The 19,987-nt window shown below is 41.4% G+C and overlaps 1 protein-coding gene across 2 annotated transcripts; it reads right to left on the reverse strand.

Annotated features, from left to right (window-relative positions):
• Positions 1 to 411: 411 nt before the first annotated feature.
• On the reverse strand, positions 412 to 19,068 carry spon2b (spondin 2b, extracellular matrix protein). 2 transcript variants are annotated; one of them, XM_067987997.1, is made up of 6 exons: positions 18,829 to 19,068; positions 18,127 to 18,368; positions 15,569 to 15,792; positions 6,847 to 7,038; positions 5,569 to 5,746; positions 412 to 4,260 (listed from the first exon to the last, which is right to left on the reverse strand). In XM_067987997.1, exons 2-6 carry the CDS (start codon positions 18,335 to 18,337, stop codon positions 4,082 to 4,084), a joined length of 984 nt encoding a protein of 327 aa, XP_067844098.1. In that variant the 5' UTR covers positions 18,338 to 18,368; positions 18,829 to 19,068; the 3' UTR covers positions 412 to 4,081. The 2 variants fall into 2 exon arrangements, with proteins under 2 accessions (XP_067844098.1, XP_067844191.1); XM_067988090.1 differs by having other exon boundaries at positions 18,127 to 18,371.
• Positions 19,069 to 19,987: the final 919 nt, after the last annotated feature.

Here is a 19,987-nt window from a genome sequence, read left to right on the forward strand (position 1 = left end):
AGTTATGTTTTTCTGTTTGTCAATGACGAACGCACTGCTTTTTCAGAGGCGGAAAACTGATGTTGGCCATCAGAGTTCATTTCAGGAATACTCGTCTCTCAGAGATACCAAACTCAGCACCACAGCTATTGGTGTATTTACACTATGTGAGAATATGGGCTTTTCCAGTGATTTATCAGATGGTGAGTTCCTAATCACAGCCAGGCTTGTCAGGAGGAATAGAGGATGAAATCAAAGTCACAGAGGCTGGTTAGAGACGAAAAGTCCTTAAGAGAAACTAATGGGATCTGGGATCTGATTGCATACACACAAATTAGCAAAGAAACTTTTAAAACAAAATTAAAGCCAGAACTAAACTTTCTATCCAGAACATGTATTTACTTCATTTATAACAAGGAAAATACATAATTGAAACACTTTTTTTTAATTTGATACAAAAAAGTATAAAAGATGTTAGGTCAAGGCAACTATAGAATTAAATACAACAATGTACAAGCAGTCAATTATATACAAATACATGTTAATTTGAAACAAGGTAGGAAAACATATAAGAAATAGCAATACGGTGCCTTTTAGAAGTACAGACTGACACACACGCGAAGGATATTAGCAATCTATAGAGATACAAGTTCTAGTAGTCCTTTCAGTAGAAAAAAAATGCACAATGCTAGAATTTGAAATTAATGACCAAGTGCAAGTGCAAATCATTTTGTGCATCCCGCTTTATGATAAAAGTGAGTGCACAACATAGTTAGCATTATACATTGTTAAACGGGTTCAACTGAACATAGGAACAGGAGTAGACCATTCAGCCCCTCACGCCTGTTCCGCCATTCATTTGGATCACGGTTGATCTGTACCTCAGCTCCATTTACCTGCCTTTGTTCCGTATCCCTTGACACCCTTACCTAACAAAATTCTATCTATCTCAGTCTTGAACATTTCAATTGATCCAGCATCCACAGCCTTTTGGAGCAGCGAGTTCCAGATTTTGACTACTCTTTGTGTGAAGATGTGCTTCCTGATTTCACTCCTAAATGACCTACCTCTAATTTTGTGATTAGTCCCTTTTGTTCTGGATTTTCCCACCAGAGGAAATAGTTTCTCTATATCTACCCTATCGAATTCCTTAATCATTTTAAATGACTCGATTAGATCTCCCCCTCCCTTAACCTTCTAAACTCAGGGGAATACAAACCAAGTTTTTGCTATCTGTCTTCATAATTTAACCCTTTACACTCGAGTATCATTCTGGTGAATGTGTGCTGTACCCTTTCCAAGGCCTTGAAGAGAGATTAGCCTTTCCATAAAAAGAAATATTACCCAATACACAAGCTATATACATGTACACATTGCATAGATAAGGGCATGTTACTGCATGTAAACCATATATCCAAATTGTATGCCAACCCATGCCTCACTTCAAACCAGACAGTATGATTTTGTTGAACATGAATTTATAAGAGGGGAAAAAAAGTAACATCTACTACATGAAGTAAACATACTAATTATATATTGTATGTTGATAAAGAACATATGAGCTAGTTTATGAAAAATAGACCTGCTGTGATCATAAATATATGATTCACTTGGACACAAGTGTTTGTGATTTATTGGGCTCACTATCCCTTGATGGTGCATTACCCATACACCATTGACACATAGTGTGTATTCTCTATTCATTTACTTCACAAACATGAAAGAGCAATAATTTATGAACATAACAGTCCAAATGGCAAGATCTTTCTCAATGACTTAAATAAATCCTGTTATACTTCACTATGGTGTGATTTCTATTTAATCCTTTTTTTAAATGGAAGTGTAATGAATAGACCTGTTTTCCCCCTCCCGTTCTTTCTGGTGTTTTAGCACTAAGCATCATTAGGGGTACAGTAGTGTAGTGGTTATGTTACTGGACTCATAATCCAGAGGCCTAGACTAATTATTCAGAGACCATGAGTTCAAATCCTACCATAGCAGTTTGAGAATTTGAATTCAGTTTAAAAAGTCTGGAAATAGAAAGCTGATATCAGTTAAAAACAAAATTGAACACAAAGCTGTTGGATTGCCATAAAAACCCAACTGGTTCACCAATGTCATTTAGAGAATGAAACCTGCTGTCCTTACCTGGTCTGGCCTATATGTGACTCCAGTCCCACACCAATGTGGTTGACTCTTAATTGTTCTAGCAAGCCACTCAACTGTATCAAACTCAGGACAACTAGGACGGGCACGAAATTTTAGCCTTGCCAGCAACACCCACATCTTGAGAATGAATTTTTTAAAAAGCTCAGAGAATCCCAGAGATAGGGACCCCAGCCTTTGGCTATTCCAGTCTGTGATTGGTCACTAGTGCTACGTGAGATCGGGGTGACTCTTCCCCAGATTCTTTGTGTGGAGGTAACAGGCCTTCACTCGGTGCTTCCCCACAAGCATAGAGCTGAAATGAGTAGATCACTGTACATTTTCTTAGACATTACCTCGCATTCTATCCTTTCCACAGCAACGCACATTAGAGCTCCAGTGTGTCACATCAGCATGTTAATTACAGAGCTCTATACATTTTTGAACCTTTACTGCATCCCATCTGACACAGGAGATGATTGGGGTTAATTAATTGGTGGATCCCAGAGGATGGCTGTTGGACCAGGGCTTCCAATGATTTGAGTGACCTAATGGACCTTTGACGTATGGTAGAAATACTGCAACTGTTCACACTTCATAAATCCATTTGTATGTATCTTATTATACACATTTTACAAGGTGTAGCTGGTTAGCATTTTATGCTCCAGATTTTAGCACCACATAACTTTTTCTCTAAAACCGTTTAAAGCTGAAGCAGGTGATGTACCATTTTCTCCCCCCCCCCCCAAAAAAACCTGGTGAATTTCAAGTCCATTTCACGATTTCAAATTCAGTCTTGTACTTGGGTTGATTTAATGAAAGGGCACAAATAAATCATGTTGGCAACACTTAACGGGGCAACATCTTTACAAGATAGTATCTAGACAAACAAAAGAAAATAAGGTTTGTCAAACATCATATTGAAATACATGAATCTCTGTGCCCAGCAATAAAGACATTTAAATACATTCAAAAAGAAAAATCAGACCAGGTTGAAACAGCTCTCTTCAATCAAGCACGATACTGAAATTTTACATTTTCGTTGGACAGACAGAAATGGGTAAAAGAATTCTGCAATTTGTTACAAAATTCTTTAAAGCCAATGTCAAAATGCATCCTGTTTCTCAGGGAATAGTTTTATTTATGTGGGTAATGTAATCTCTTAGAATGACTAATAATGACACTGCAATAGAAGTTTATATTCATTAGTGTACAAGGCCCTCAAATACTGTATTGTCTGCCCAAGAACAGTGATTGTGATTTGTAAGACCCATTCACCCATCTGGTAAATTTGTGGAACCAGAAAGCTTGGAAATAAGAACACGAATTACAAAATAACACCACCATTTTCAAATCAATTCCCTTCATTATTTTCTTCAAACTATTAATTTGCTACTACACTTGGCGTTGCCAGGTAATTACATTCAGATTATAAATGTACATTCCTAACAGTCGTTAATCTTCTTACACAAATACCATCACAGATCAAGAACATGGAAGGCATTCACATTTGCCATCCACACCAACAACTGCTGTCAAGCACCAAAAACAGAAGAACTCAAAAGCTCATGTTAAATTGAAATGGTACACACTATAAATACTACAAGATGCTGGGAGTGATTTCCAGGTTACAGTCTAATCTAAGTTTGCTCACGAGATTAATTTACTACTGTGTATCCACGAGTATGGTTTTGAATCAAGGTTTGCACTAATTGCTGTACACCAAGCTATTGATGATAAATGAGGTGGAGGGAAACTTAAGTCTTCATTTAGTAGACAGCAAACTGAAAGAAAAAGTATTAGCATTTACATGGAATGACTGTCAACCTAGCTGTCATTTAAAACCCTGAATCACTATCAATTAGTTGAATTCATTTGTATTGCATGTTTGGTAAGATTCAGCCCTTTAAATCCAACAAAGGGTGTCAATATGGTCTATCACCACTGGGTGTCGCTGTTAGACACAGTTGTCCAGCACACACTGCTCCTCCTCCTCTAGCTCTGGGCAGGGATTACCGCTGTTGGCTGGATTCAGTCTGATGTAGCGAGTGCGGCGCTTAATACCCGTATCCGTGCATTTCCCCATGCACAGGCCCCAGGAGGACCATGTGGAAACCTCACAGTCCAGGGGGGTCTCTGTAGTGAACAGATCAATCAGTTGCAATTATTCAGTCTAGAAAATATTTTGTTGCAAAAAAATGTTTTTAAATCTCAGACACATTATGAAGTAAAATGCAACCAGTTGTTATTAAAATCATAATAATGAGTGGTCAATTAATTTATAAAACTACAAGGACTTCCATTTATATTACTCCCTTGTCAATAATTTCTCAAGAATTATGAATTGCTTTGAAGTGTAATGAAGGCAAATGTGACAGCCATTTTGACACAGCAAGATCCCATGGACATAAGATAAATGTCAAGATAATCTGCTTTTGGTGATGTTGGCTGGGGTAGGAATGTTGCCAAGGACACCAGGAGAACACACTGCTCTTCTTTGGAAAATGCCACACCATAGGATCTTAAGTCCACCTGAACAGCTGTAAAAAAGGAGAGGGACTCTTGGTTTAACATCACATCCAAAGGACAGCATCTCTGACAATGCAGCACTCCCAGCAGCACTGGAATGTCAACATAGATTGTGCACACAAGTTGTTCTATATTTTTCTTGTAACTTTATTTATGTAATACAGGAGTTTTATTTAGTCAGGTTGGTTTACTTTTAGTTCAGAGACTTTATCAGGACTGTAGTTTAATTCCCAGCAGCTGTGAAAGTGCAGAGTTATCAGTGGTCTGCGAGTAAGCCACCTATTCTGCCATCTTTACCACAAGTCCTAAGAGGAACAAAAAAGATAGGCAATGGAAGAGGGATTAACATACCCTCGAGTTATAATTCTGTCTTGATAAATCTTAATGAAAATAATGTCCCATATTTAGTTTAATGAGTCAGAACTTGATAGTTACAAACTTCGAGCCTTGAATATGATTAGAGAGTCGAAGATTTCCCTTCCCCACACAGGGTATGCGAGACAGATTGCAAGTAATTAATCCTGGATTGTGTGGCATTTTTTAAAGAAGTAATTGGATGAATACCTGTGGGGAAAGGGGATTGAGAGATATTAAGATATGAATCAATCTGTTTAATTTATGAGAGTGGGGAGAAAGAGCCCATAATTGGGACAGTCAAGGGTGGACTGTAGAAGCAGCAGCCTTGATGGGCTAATGGCCTTTTCTCCTTCCAAGTTTACTTAAGTTTTAAAAAAGGAGCTGGATAAATATCTGGCTAAAACTGGAATTTAAAACTATAAGGAATAAAGTAGCTACGGCTTATTAAATATTCTAGGTTTGCAGTCCTGCTGGAGCCATGGAAATGTAGAACTCAATCAGCCAACACTGAATAATGTAGATTTTAAATGGGAAATAATAGAGTTTTATACAACTCACCTGACACAGAGTTATCTATCTCATTGCCCATAGGAATGAGGTTGGACTGAGCTGTAGAAATCCTAATTAATTGGCTGTCCTTCACCTTAGTCAGTGTCACTCTGGCGATTGGAGGGAGTTGTGTCAGTCTGGGATAGAAGAAAGAGTTTACGGGGTGGTTTGGTGAAGTCGAAGTTATCTAAATGATGGAAGCACATTCAACAGATAAGTATCAAGTTAGTGGCAATTTTACATCTATATCTGAATCGTGAAAATGTTGGTTTAAATTAGATGGTAAATGTATTATGAGTTATTGTTAATGTACAAGACAATTTTACCAAAGAGATCCAGTAATGTCAAATTAAGAGTTATCTGGAAAAAAAATACAGTTTGTGTGTAAAGGTGAAGTCTAAAGAAATTGGGTGTTGGGTGTTTATAATATAATGGGTCACAAAATTCTAATATTGAGCTGAAGGGACCCATATAATCTATTAGGTTAGTATCTACATTCATTACATACAAAATAGTACTAATAAAGACAACAAAGAAGGCACTATAGTCCAATATAATAGACAGATGCATTTGTGAACAAAACAAAAATTAGACCTATTAGTTTGGTCAAAATTTCTCCCTTCATCTTCTGGAGGCACTGACCTGTGATGGGATACAGTGCCATGGGTACCACCTGCCCCTCGTCTCCTGGAGGCACTGACCTGTGATGGGATACAGTGCCATGGGTACCACCGGCCCCTCGTCTCCTGGAGGCACTGACCTGTGATGGGATATAGTGCCACGGGTACCACTTACCCCTTGGTACCTCAAAGTGTCCTTTTCTCAGTGTCCCTTGATAGTATCAGGAAGCTATTTTTACCACAGTTGCAACACAGCCAAGTTCAATCCTGACATCAACACACATAGCACCTCAACTGCCACACCAACTGAGATTAGCTAACTCTGCACATTCCAGGAAGCAAGCCTGGAATATTCTTCGTCAGGACCACACCATATGCCACATTTAACGACTAAACCATCAAGGTTGATTAGATAAGACAGGATATTTTTGACCACTGATAAATGCTGGTAACATACATTGGATTCATAGAATCAAGGAATGGTTATTGCACAGAAGGCGGCCATTTGGCCCATCGAGTCTGTGCCGGCTCTTTGTAAGAGCAATCCAGTTAGTCCCGTTACCCCGCTCTTTCCCTGTAGCCCTGCAAATTTTTTCCCTTCAAGTATTTATCCAATTCATATTTAAATGGCTATACTTTGTATGGATATTTTTCATAATATTGTCACCTCAGTGATAGTCTCCTGGGGAATAGTAGCAAAATTTGGAGAAGTAAAGGTGAAACCGCTGTCCGTTCCAGCATCATACGGATACAGATCTACAGACATTTGCTCCTTCCAGTGATCTCCTTCACACAGATCAAAACTGTCACCACCTACGAACCAGTCTGGACTTGGCACAATACGAACCATGAAGGACAACTAGGAGTAAGCACAAGGAATTTGGTTAAACCTTATGTATTGTGATAATGCGTGCTGAACAGAAAGCATCAAATGGCTGGGAACACATTACAAAAAAATTCAACACACTCGTGCATAGTGCTGATTGCTTATGGATTTAATTTTTTTTAAAGTTTTGTTCAGCTAGTCCCCGTGCAGTAGGTAAGATGAGCAGTAGTTCTTTCCCCCTTTACTGCAAGATGTGTGGATGGAAGTGCTGTGTGTTCCAGCATCTTTGGTTTTTATTTAATATTTTTTTGCATTCGCAGCTGTTGTTTTCCCATTCGTTTTTTGAAAAAATACTGCATTTGTATTAACAATGGAGAGATGGTAGCAGCCCTGGAGTGGACTTGCTGTGTATTAGTGTTGGAGAGATGCTGGATCCACCAAAGCCCCAGAGTGGACTTGCTGTGTATTAGTGTTGGAGAGATGCTGGGTCCACCAACAGCCCCAGAGTGGACTTGCTCAATTCACTGGGGCTGACTGCTAAGAAATCTTTCTTAGGTGTATTTCCCCAGCAACCAGCCTCAAAAGCTCTGGAAAGTTTGCTTCCAATTACCACTGGCTGTACAGGAGGTAGTCAGCAGTGGCACTCCCATAGCACCTATATAGAATCAGCTTGTGTGTGTAGCTTTCTTATGCCCTCTCACAACCCCACTTAGTTACTTTTATGCCCTTATTCTCTGAATGTCTTCTTGCCTCACTGAAATGTTCTTCAGACACAATCACCAGTTTTCACGAAACCAATTTCCTGCCCATTCAATCTATAATCTCCTCTCTGTGAGGATTCAGCATTCCTAGTTAGTGAATCAAGAAGGCTGCTCACCACCACCTTCCCGAGGGCAATTAGGGATGGGCAATAAATGCTGGCCTCACCAGCGACACCCACATCCCGTGAACGAATTTAAAAAAAAAATCCTACTTGCGATTCCCTTTTCCCTTCTTTGTTTTGCTTGGTTCCATTTAAGGGTCTTGCTTATCTTCCGATTCTGATGAAGGGTCTACACCTGAAAACTTTAACCTGTGTATTTGCAGCATTTTCTTTTACACGTGCTAACACAAATGATCAATGTTGTTCTACACAGATACAAGCATTGGGCAAAGACGCAAATATAGCGTCAAAAGAGAGACATAATTTATCATTTAATTCGCAAATGTACATAAACTAGTTCTGGGCATGGCATTAGTTAGATATACTTACCAAACATAAAAAATGATAAAGCAACTCACTTTGGCACAGGTTGATTTTGACACGTTACACATGTTACATTGGCCCAGAAATTGCGCAAGAAATAACGGCAAGGGTAACAGGGCTCACCGTTATTTCAGGGCAAATGGAAGAGCCAGTTCCAGCGAGCGCACATGCACAGTCAAACGCGGAAATCCAGAACTTGCTCTTCCTGATTCCCTGCTGATCTGACAGCTTCACATTAGAGATATCGCCGGCTGGAATCAATGGACCAGCACCAACTTGCTCTCCTGCCTAGCTGGAAACGAACTAATCTCACCAGAAAAAAAGTACGCTGAGTTATATCAAGTCTAAACCAACTTTTAACGATATGGTAAGTATTAGTGACTGCCAACAACCTCACTGGCACTGAAAATTAACTTTTAAAAATGTGGAGTCCCATTACTCTCTGTTTTAATAGTTCTTGGACATGTATAAAAAAAATTTTAATTAAAACATTTAACATTTTTCTTTTTCTTTCTCTCTTTTATCTCAGTTTTTTAATCTTATCCTCTTTATTTCGCTTTCTCTATCTGACTTTATAGGACATTTATTAATCTTATCTGACACTTCCTGGTTCTTAGACTGCACGTTTATGAATGAGCTTCACTTCTTGGTTCTCTCTCACAGCGTGGCTTGCTTCAAGCTGATTGTGCTGTGAGAGGCAGAAAGGATCTCTATGTCCCCTTCACCAGAGAAGCCTGGGAAAGAACGCTGCACTTCTTGCAGGTCTCCATTAAAGCAAGCTGGAGCCCAGAAGTTTGTGGGTGAGTTAGTTACTTACGAGAGGTGGGCAGCGTCCGTTCGCCGCTCAGTGCAATTTCTAATCCATTATGTTTCTGCATTGAAATCTGGACCACACTACAAGCCAGAATGGAAGTTCTGAGACACCAAATGAAATAATTAAATCTGCCTAAAAATCACTTTTCTTCACTTATTCATCACTTTTGCTTCCACAAATTGCAAAAAGATCATTTTTTTTTAAATGGACTGGTTTGCCATTTGGTATTGCAACTTTCTGGTATTCATTTAAAGAGGGTTCCTGGAAAAAGCTCTCTCTAATTAGCAGTTCTTTTGATGTCTCAAGTTAATGGCTTCATCTATGTGGAAAACACACATCAGCATTAAATTTAACCATAGGATTTATACCATGTTTAATTTTGGGGCAAAGACTTGATAGAATCCACCTTCAAAGTTGAGGCCATTGAGCTTGTTGGCTCTGTGTGTTCCCAATTAGTCTGTGGGTGCTTTCAGAGTCTTCAATGGGGAAAAATATGACTGCTGCTTCTGTCCCTCAGCCTTCCATAGGCAGCCCACGCCATTTAAGATAGTCTTTCCCCAAAATACTTTTCCCAATGCATGCACTCTAACTGAAGAAATCAGAACGAACAATGCACATACGCAAATATACAACATGGACCCTTTCAATAGCAGGGAGTATTTAAACAAGAACACAGGTGATATGCTTCTTGCAGTGAAAACTTCTACATAGCAGATTTGTAGAGGGTTTTTTGCTGAAAGTGCAATATATGAAAAAAGATTTGTAGTAACGAGCGAGAGAGGTGAGGCAGTGATGCTAAAGCATCTCATCACTGCACTCATCTCTATACAAACACGGTGAAGTATCTGGAAAGACAAGTTACCATGGTAACACTGCCCCTTTCAAACAAAGAATTCTCATGCAGACGTTACTCATATCTCACCTACAGTTGAAAACAGAATTCAATTTCTGTTTGCAATGGTAAACAAAGCAAACTTATTCTATTTGGAATACACAAATCTCTTTCACAGATTTAATCAATTCCAACAGAATTAAATACAAAGAACCCTCCAGCTGGTGTTGGTGGGTTTCAACTACTGAATCGGCAGGAATAAAATAAATAATTTCTGGGACCAACATACCTGTCTACCAATTGCTCCCATCAGCCTTCTGCCCGAGGAAGCTTTTTAGAAAAAAAAGTGGGACCATTTTACAAATTGGCCCTCCCAGCACAGAATTTCAAGATCGGAGCGATTTTCAGGAATTTGAGAACAGCGGTCAATGCAACCTATTAAATGATTTTCCATCCATTAAAATTATTGCTTGCACTGAAGGAGAGGAAGCAGAAGGAGCAGGGGGAGAGGACAGAGACTGTCAGCATGAACTGAGGGGTAGGGGTGGGGAGGGAAATAAAATTGTGAATGTGAACTGTGATAGGGACAAAGGAGACAAATGGGAAGGATGGGGATGGGGGAATTGGCGGGGAAGAGCAACAGCGTGAACCAAGGAAATGGGAGAGAAAAGTGCTGTCTTGTTACTGTGGCAACCATTTTACCAGGTTTACCATTAGAGCGCCAAGTCACATTCACAATGAGCCACAATTTCTCCACAAGAAATATCAAGGGAAAATCCCTACAATTGTTGCCACAATTTTCCACTATATAGAAGTGACGGATGCTCAGTATACCTGCAGCTTAACTTATGACCAGCCCATGCCCGACTGCACCATCAACTGATATTCAGGGCAGTTTTTGAGTTGTCAGGTTTTTTTTGAGACTGACTTTTTTTAAGCCATTAAGACAGCTTTTGCTAGTTTTCCAGGTTAGTGTCTATGAACTAATGGGAGGTAATGCCTCAAAGTGGCAAGGTCTCGAGTTCAAATAAAACCCAGAATTAAGTTTCAGTTTTGAGCATAAAAGGGGTGTCAGTGTATGGACAAGTGCTACCAGAATGAAACCAAATCTTTCCTGAAAACTTAACAGCCAGGGCAGAAGTGATGAATAACTTTTGTATTAATTCGTTGATATTTTTAAGGACTTTTAAAGTTAGTTTTAATTGATAATTTAAAAAACAATAAATGATCATTGTAGGACCAGGAATGACCAGAATAGCCTCATGAATTGTACGAACATTATATCAATGTTTTCCTTTGTTGCAGACTTTAAACATTGGGTAACAGATTATGACTATATTCGTCTGGATGCACTATTGTTAACTTTGCACAAAGTGTTATTTAAAATATAACTTTTTTAAAAGTGCCATTAATAATAAAATTTCCATCACATGAATCTTGCAAGTATAAAAAGTCACAAGCAAAATGTACTAAAATAAATTTTCAGAGGCTCCTCTTCCTCAACGGAGGTTCAGATCAGAGAATCAGACACGGAGGTCAGTTTACCCAATTCATGGATCTACCAATGTTCTAGTCATCAAAGTTAATGACTGGGAAATCAGGAGTGCCACAAATGGAAAGTGTTTACTTCTGCATCCGATTCTCCAATTTGTTCGCCCATCGAGCAAGATTCTGTGCTGAGAGTGGAGTATCCAAATGTTTACCAGGGTATCTATTGCATTGAAGCCCAATTTGATCCCCTCCTCTCTTTAAAGGGGCTAATTCATACTGGAGTAAGATTCCATTGGTACCGGCCACCCATGCCACTCTTCACATGCACCTAAACAGCAGGCTATTTCCTGGTGGGTGGACCTTTTGGTTTTGACCAGCCAGGTATCTGACATGCATAGGAACTTAGCAAAATGTTTGAGATGCTCCAAACAAAGCTACGGAAAAATCCACAGGTAGACTTCCTGTTTGTCCCATCTCTCTCCCCATGGAGCCACACCCCACTTATCCAAACTCAGGGAGCCTAAGAGTAAGTTGGCAGAGTCAAGACTTAGGGATGCCCAACTGTGCACACTGGTTATTTTCAAGTAGTACATACTAAAACCAGAAGCTTGTTGCTACATTTTTTTAGATTCATTCATGGGATGTGGGCGTCGCTGGCAAGGCCAGCATTTATTGCCCATCCCTAATTGCCCTTGAGAAGGTGGTGGTGCGTCGCCTTCTTGAACTGCTGCAGTCCGTGTGGTGAAGGTTCTCCCACAGTGCTGTTAGGTAGGGAGTTCCAGGATTTTGACCCAGCGATGATGAAGGAACGGCGATATATTTCCAAGTCAGGATGGTGTGTGACTTGGAGGGGAATGTGAAGGTGGTGTCGTTCCCATGAGCCTGTTGCCCTTGTCCTTTTAGGTAGGAGGGGTCATGGGTTTGGGAGGTGCTGTCGAAGAAACCTTGGCGAGTTGCTGCAGTACATACTGTGGACGGTACAGACTGCAGCCATGGTGCGGTGGTGGGAGTGAATGTTTAGGGTGGTGGATGGGGTGCCAATCAAGCGGGCTGCTTTGTCCCGGATGGTGTCAAGCCTCTTGAGTGTTGTTGGAGCTGCACTCCTCCAGTCAAGTGGAGAGTATTCCATCACACTCCTGACTTGTGCCTTGTAGATGGTGGAAAGGCTTTGGGGAGTCAGGAGTTGAGACGCTCACCACAGAATACCCAACCTCTGACCTGCTCTTGTAGCCACAGTATTTATGTGGCTGGTCCAGTTAAGTTTCTGGTCAATGGTGATCCTCAGGATGTTGATGGTGGGGGATTCGGCGATGGTAATGCAGTTGAATGTCATGGGGAGGTGCTTAGACTCTCTCTTGTTGGAGATGGTCATTGCCTGGCACTTATCTGGCACGAATGTTACTTGCCACTTCTGAGACCAAGCCTGGATGTTGTCCAGGTCTTGCTGTATGTGGGCACGGACTTCTTCATTATCTGAGGGGATGAGAATGGAACTGAACATTGTGCAGTCATCAGCGAACATCCCCATTTCTGACCCTATGATGGAGGGAAGGTCACTGATGAAGCAGCTGAAGATGGTTGGGCCTAGGACACTGCCCTGAGGAACTCCTGCAGCAATGTCCTGGGGCTGAGATGATTGGCCTCCAACAACCACTACCATCTTCCTTTGTGCTAGGTATGACTCCAGCCACTGGAGAGTTTTCTCCTGATTTCCCATTGACTTCAATTTTACTAGGGCTCCTTGGTGCCACACTTGGTCAAATGCTGCCTTGATGTCAAGGGTAGTCACTCTCACCTCACCTCTGGAATTCAGCTCTTTTGTCCATGTTTGGACCAAGGCTGCAATGAGGTCTGGAGCAGAGTGGTCCTGGCGGAACCCAAACTGATCATTGGTGAGCAGGTTATTGGTGAGTAAGTACCGCTTGATAGCACTGTTGACGACACCTTCCATCACTTTGCTGATGATTGAGAGTAGACTGATGGGGCGGTAATTGGCCGGATTGGATTTGTCCTGCATTTTGTGGACAGGACATACCTGGGGCAATTTTCCACATTGTTGGGTAGATGCCAGTGTTGTAGCTGTACTGGAACAGTTTGGCTAAAGGCGCTGCTAGTTCTGGAGCACAAGTCTTCAGCACTACAGCCGGGATGTTGTCGGGGCCCATGGCCTTTGCTGTATCCAGTGCACTCAGCCGTTTCTTGATATCACATGGAGTGAATCGAATTGGCTGAAGACTGGCTTCTGTGATGGTGGGATATCAGGAGGAGGCCAAGATGGATCATCCACTCGGCACTTCTGGCTGAAGATGGTTGCAAACGCTTCAGCCTTGTCTTTTACACACACGTGCTGGATTCCACCATCATTGAGGATGGGGATGTTACAAAGCCTCCTCCTCCCGTTAGTTGTTTAATTGTCCACCACCATTCACAACTGGATGGGGCAGGACTGCAGAGCTTTGATCTGATCCGTTGGTTGTGGAATCACTTAGCTCTGTCTATAGCATGTTTCTTCTGCTGTTTAGCATGCATGTAGTCCTGAGTTGTAGGTTGGCACCTCATTTTTAGGTACGCCTGGTGCTGCTCCTGGCATGCTCTTCTACACTCCTCATTGAACCAAAGTTGATCCCCTGGCTTGTTGGTAATGGTAGAGTGAGGAATATGCCAGGCCATGAGGTTACAGATTGTGCTGGAATACAATTCTGCTGCTGCTGATGGACCACAGTGCCTCATGGATGCCCACTTTTGTGCTGCTAGATCTGTTCTGAATCTATCCCATTTAACACAGTGGTAGTGCCACACAACACGTTGGATGGTGTCCTCAGTGCAAAGACGGGACTTCGTCTCCACGAGGACTGTGCGGTGGTCACTCCTACCAATACTGTCATGGACAGATGCATCTGCAACAGGTAGATTGGTGAGGACGAGGTCAAGTAGGTTTTTCCCTCCTGTTGGTTCACTCACCACCTGCTGCAGGCCCAGTCTGACAGCTATGTCCTTCAGGACTCTGACAGCTCGTTCAGTAGTGGTGCTACTGAGCCACTCTTGGTGATGGACATTGAAGTCCCCCACCCAGAGTACATTCTGTGCCCTTGCTACTCTCGGTGCTTCCTACAAGTGGTGCTCAACATGGAGGAGGACTGATTCATCAGCTGAGGAAGGACGGTAGGTGGTAATCAGCAGGAGGTTTCCTTGCCCATGTTTGACCTGATGCAATGAGATTTCATGGGGTCCGGAGTCAATGTTGAGGACTCCCAGGGCCACTCTGTCCTTACTGTATATCACTGTACCACCACCTATGGTGGTATTGGTAAGCTTCCCACTACTTGTCCATTAGGGCACTGGCATGCAGAATTGTCAGGAACCAAATGTAAAGAATCCCAATCCTCAGAGATGGTATACCCTCCAGGTTCCATTAGTGAGTTAAATATTCAATCATCAACAGTGTCCTGAAGTACTGTGGACCTGTCTGGTTCTGGTAGTTGACTACCAAATCTACCAAACAAGGTTGGCTTAGTTCAAAGCTTCTATCGCCAGGTGTGTCAGCTTGGAGCCTCTAACTCCAAAGAGAACCTGCTAACCTCCCTGCATTCCCTTCCAAAAAGGATAGTAATAACACTGCATCCCACCCAGTGTCCATTCATTCCCACTTTCCAGCAGGGATCACTGGGTAGCAAATTAGTGCAACTATAGAGCCCCTATCACCACCTAGTTGAGATCAGCCAACTCAGCACAGACAGAGGATCAACCCAGGGAGCTTCCTGATCTACCCAATGATTTACTGATGAAGGTCTGTCACATTTTTTTGATCTGTAAGGACATCACTCCCCTATTGTAAAAATAGGCTTGATTTCTACTACAATAACTAGGGCAAATGATTTGATGCAGTGTGACATCCTATGATGAAACCTGGTGAGTATCTACATAAACTGTATACAATCCAGTTTGCTGCTCGATTACCACATTTACATGGTTTGTGAAATTCTAGATTCTGAGTGGGTCTCTGACAAATCATGTGTCCCAACAATAACACTACAATTTTTTTTAATTAAAAAGTCACTATGTCCAAATTATTTCTGTTGAAAATTTTAATGTATCAATTCAGAGACAATGGAACATTTCCCAAGTAGATTAAATTACGGGGTAAGAAAAGGCTGAGTAGCACAGATAAATGGATACTCACAAGCGAAAGTCTGGCATGCACCTCAAATTCAGTTGAGGTCTGTTCTACGCCATTGGGGATAGCAGGTGCTGAGAAAACTCCGTAGACACTCTGGATTTTCTCTCCAGATGCTTCCACCTCTCGCATCAAAGTCCACGCTTCACTTTTCTCCGCAAATTCCCGTACTCCATTGCTGGCATATTCTCCCACCCGCCACATGTGGTAGTCACTGCTGTGGGTGACCGCTGTTTAAGGAGGAGGAAAAACTTTATTTAAAAAAACACTTTTTCCTTTTAGGATTTTAATCATGCAAAAAAACACAGTAGGATACATAGCCAAAAAAAAATCAGCAATTACACAATGCTGTATGCCAGGAAAACCAGCTGCAGTAAGGTATTCACCACTACTACACCATCATGTGCACATAGTGAAAAATGTGTGCAAGTAGAATGAAATAACTAGATGTTCATTCTGTAAGTTGGAGACAGGGAGGTGGTTTGGTAGATTCAATGCTGCTCCAGCTGTAGCCCAGAAAGGGGATGTGCTAGACTGCCAATTATACGTGGAATATCTCACTAAGGGAAGTGGGGAGCCTATCAGATAAGGCAGAGCAAAAATGGCAGGGGGGGGGGGAAGAAAATGGGTAGGTTGCCCAGGTTTTTGGTTCATTGGCTGAGAACAACTATAAGAAATAATCACCAATGCTTTCTCCCTTTGATATTAAAGAAAGACCTTGCATTTATATAGTGCCTTTTACAACTCAGGACATCCCTAAGTGCTTCACAGCCAATTAATTTTGAAGTGAAGTCACTGTTGTAATGTAGGAAAACACGGCAGCCAATTTACCCACAGCAAGGTCCCACAAACAGCAATGAGATAAATGACCAATGACTGCTTTAGTGGTGTTAAGTTGATGGATGAATGTTGGCCAGGACACTGGGGAGATCTCCCTTGCTCTTCTTCGAATAGTGCCATTGGATCTTTTACATTCACCCGAGAGGACAGATGGGACCATCTCATCCAAAAAATGGCACCACCAACAGTGCAGCACTCCCTCACTACTGCACTGAAGTGTCGGCCTGGATTATGTGCTCAAATCCAGCAGTGAGACCCAAGACCTTCTGAATCAAAGGCGAAAGTGCTACCACTGAACCAAGGCTGACACCTAAATATCTTCTGTCTAGAGATTATGTATGAAAACTACAATAAACTGCATTTGCTGGCATAAAGTAATAACCCTATTACCAAACATAATTCCCTCCCCCCCCCCCCTAACTTATATCAACTAACTAACCTCAAGACTTAAAATAAGACAAGTATTTCAGGGTGCACATATGATAAATATAAAGCATTTCCTCCTGCTTTAAAAGCAAGGTGGAATAAATATTTTCAGTGAGCCTCACAGGTGTGGACGATCAGATAATTCAGATATGATCTTATGGTCACTAACACAATTAGAAAAAAATTCAGAAAAAACAAATTCTATTTGTGCTGTATATTCAACAATATTTTTCGATATAGTAAAGAAAAACCATGAACTTCTGAAAGAGCGAGATCCGTGAGAAGAGTCTTGGGCTATGATAGAGATTTACAAAACCCAGTGAGATACACCAGAGATGAAAGTAAGAAAGGACAAAGTTAGACAAACCAATTAACATTATACATTGGACTAAAAGAAATAAACAGCGACAGTCACGGGGGCAAACGAGGCCACGGGCAGAGAGAGTCATAAACAGAGGAAGCACAAATACAGAAAAGAAAGGTTGGAAAGACACAGAGAGACTGTCCGCCAATACAGTTATAGTTATGCAGTCTGAGAGTAGGAATCCCCGCGATAATGTAGTGAAATCTTTCTGAGGTAACAGGGTGTTTCTGGAAGCAGTTCCATCCTGTGTCCTGAGGTTGATTCTGCTGATGGTTGTACCAAATGTTGATAACTGCAATTTTTTTAAAGCCATCCAAAACAATAAATACTCTTCTCGTTGATATAAAGAAACTAACGTTACACTACAATTTGCACTATGACAGGGGAACTTATAAAATTGCAATATCCTACAAAATGACAGTGCGGCTGCAAATAAGGGGCAACATTTTCCCGAGGCGAATATGTTCATACCATACACGCTCCTTAAAGTAACTTAAGTCAAGAGTGTCGCCTTGTGATTGAGGGTAAATGAGAAAGGGAAACGTTTTCCTTGTTTAAGGTGAAGTGTCCGACAGGTGGCAGTGGATCCCCAAATAAAGAGTAAATGTTCAATGGGTTTCAAAAGTCCATTTTAAAGGACTTCATTGGGGGAGGAATAGATTGTTGTGTGATATCAGTGTGTCAATGCCTACAATTAAAATTGAGGGGGAAAATGTTTTTTTTTAAAGTCCACTTTGAAACTAGTTTTAGAGGCAGTCGAGTCCATCAGAAAGTGCAGGGCACGACCGATTTGTCTTTCACATTTGAGAGGCTCGGTCATAAGTAACTATTGTCAGCTTAGTTAAATTAAACTCCTGTAAAGTTGTTATAGATCAGATTGCGCTCGCAGTATTAGAGCTGTCAGCGGTACCCTTACAGGGAACAACACACTTACCCATCAGCGGGGACCACTGCGCCGGGGGCCGATAGAGGGGGTACTGCTTGGGGAAGGCGCTGCGGCTCCACTTGCCCGTGAAGATCAGGCTATACTTGGCGCTCCCCCCTGCCGTGCAGAGAGGCTCCCCGTCCACCGGCAGGCAACGCACACAGCCCAGCACCGTTACAAAGAGCGTCCCGAAAACTTTCCAAACTTTGCACATCGCCATAACTGTTTCTAGGGGGAGGGGGGTTTCAGTGCTGCTGGAAACAAAAAGGATTAATATAAATACAAGAGCGTGTCATTTTATTTACAATAAATTTCACATGATTGGCTTTAAAAATTAACATTTTCCGAAAATGAAAGGATAAAATTACCATCATTAAAATTACTGCCGTCGCTCATGCGTACTAAAACGCATACAGCCCGATGATATTACTAAATTCTGAAGCACCTAACCACGCTCACTGCTGAAGAAGCACAAACTGGTGGCAATTTAAATGTTTCAACATCATTACACGAGATCAACACAAGGACGTGTTGAAGAAGAAAATCATTTTAAAAGTAAGTTATTAAAATATTTTTTAGAAGTACAGAGATTAAATAGAGAAAAAAACAGCATATGATGGAAATTTGAAAATACACACATTTGATAACTGAGCTGCTGTGTAGTTACACCATTTTCTGTTTTAATGCACAAGTGCAGCGCCGTATACTCACTGAATGTTGAACTTTGGTATAGTCTGTGAACTGCCCGTGCCTGCAGGTGTTGAACAGTGTTGGGACTGGGACCTCTGCAGAAATCGACAGTAACAGCCTGGCTATTTATGCTTCAACGGAGTCCTCGTTAGTCAAACAATTATTGTAACCTTTCGACCTCACATTTAAGGGTGTGCACGCCATATTCTCATTTAAAGATGTATATATATATATATTTCTCTCGATTTGTGCGATGTCTAAAGCACCCTTGACACTGATAGGTCTAAACAAGAGATTGTAAATCGTAAATCACCCAACAGCAATAGATCATCTCTTGTCTGGAGCAGTTAGTTGCCGCCTTTAAACTGCCACCCATTTCTGTTAGAATACTATTCTAACAATATAGAGTTTCAAAACTAACTGGCTGCAGGGTTTTTGTAACTTAACGAGTTATACCGTGAACGTAATCAGTTGAGTTCAGCACAAAAACATGTAAAGATCATCAATTCTGCAAAACGTTAAATCCAAAATAATGTCAATTTTAGCAGTGTTGAATAATTTGGTCTCTCTGGGTTGTTAGGTTTGAATGTGAACGTTGCAATAATTATTTTTTGAAAGTAGATTTTCAGCACAGGCACGATGGGCCTGTGCTGAAAATTATCATTCTATAATTTTGCAGCTTTATCCTCTCGAAACAGCAATCTAGGCGCTGAACAAGTAAACTAAACTAAGTTATACTGATATCTCTAGGATTGAAATGTTAAAATGTCTATGCTGGTGCCCCCCGCCCCTCTCGCCATCACCATGCTTTCATCCATAAGAATGTGGAACGAGTAAACGGTCGTTTTGGTGAAATTTGTTTTTGTCGAAATCGACTGTGATGGCCAATGCAAAGGTTGTAGCCAGCATTCACAATCTCCCCAGTTCTCCCACTTCAACTCCTGAAAGACTGGCTCATGATGGCGTGTCGTTCCACAGAGACCAGCAGTCCACTGCTCACTCATCGAGCCATTCTTCATGTGTGAAACTAGATAACGAGTGTCAGCAGACTATTTGATCACGGGAGGCATCATGTTTGAGCCTGATTTTGTCCCTGACCGACCTTCACAAGTACAAATTTTCCCCTGGAGGGGGGGGTTGCAATTGGTGGCGTTCGGGAGTAGAAATCCTGCCTTATTTC

Source organism: Heptranchias perlo, chromosome 1 (genome assembly GCF_035084215.1).
Source record: "Heptranchias perlo isolate sHepPer1 chromosome 1, sHepPer1.hap1, whole genome shotgun sequence".
Taxonomy (NCBI): domain Eukaryota; kingdom Metazoa; phylum Chordata; class Chondrichthyes; order Hexanchiformes; family Hexanchidae; genus Heptranchias; species Heptranchias perlo.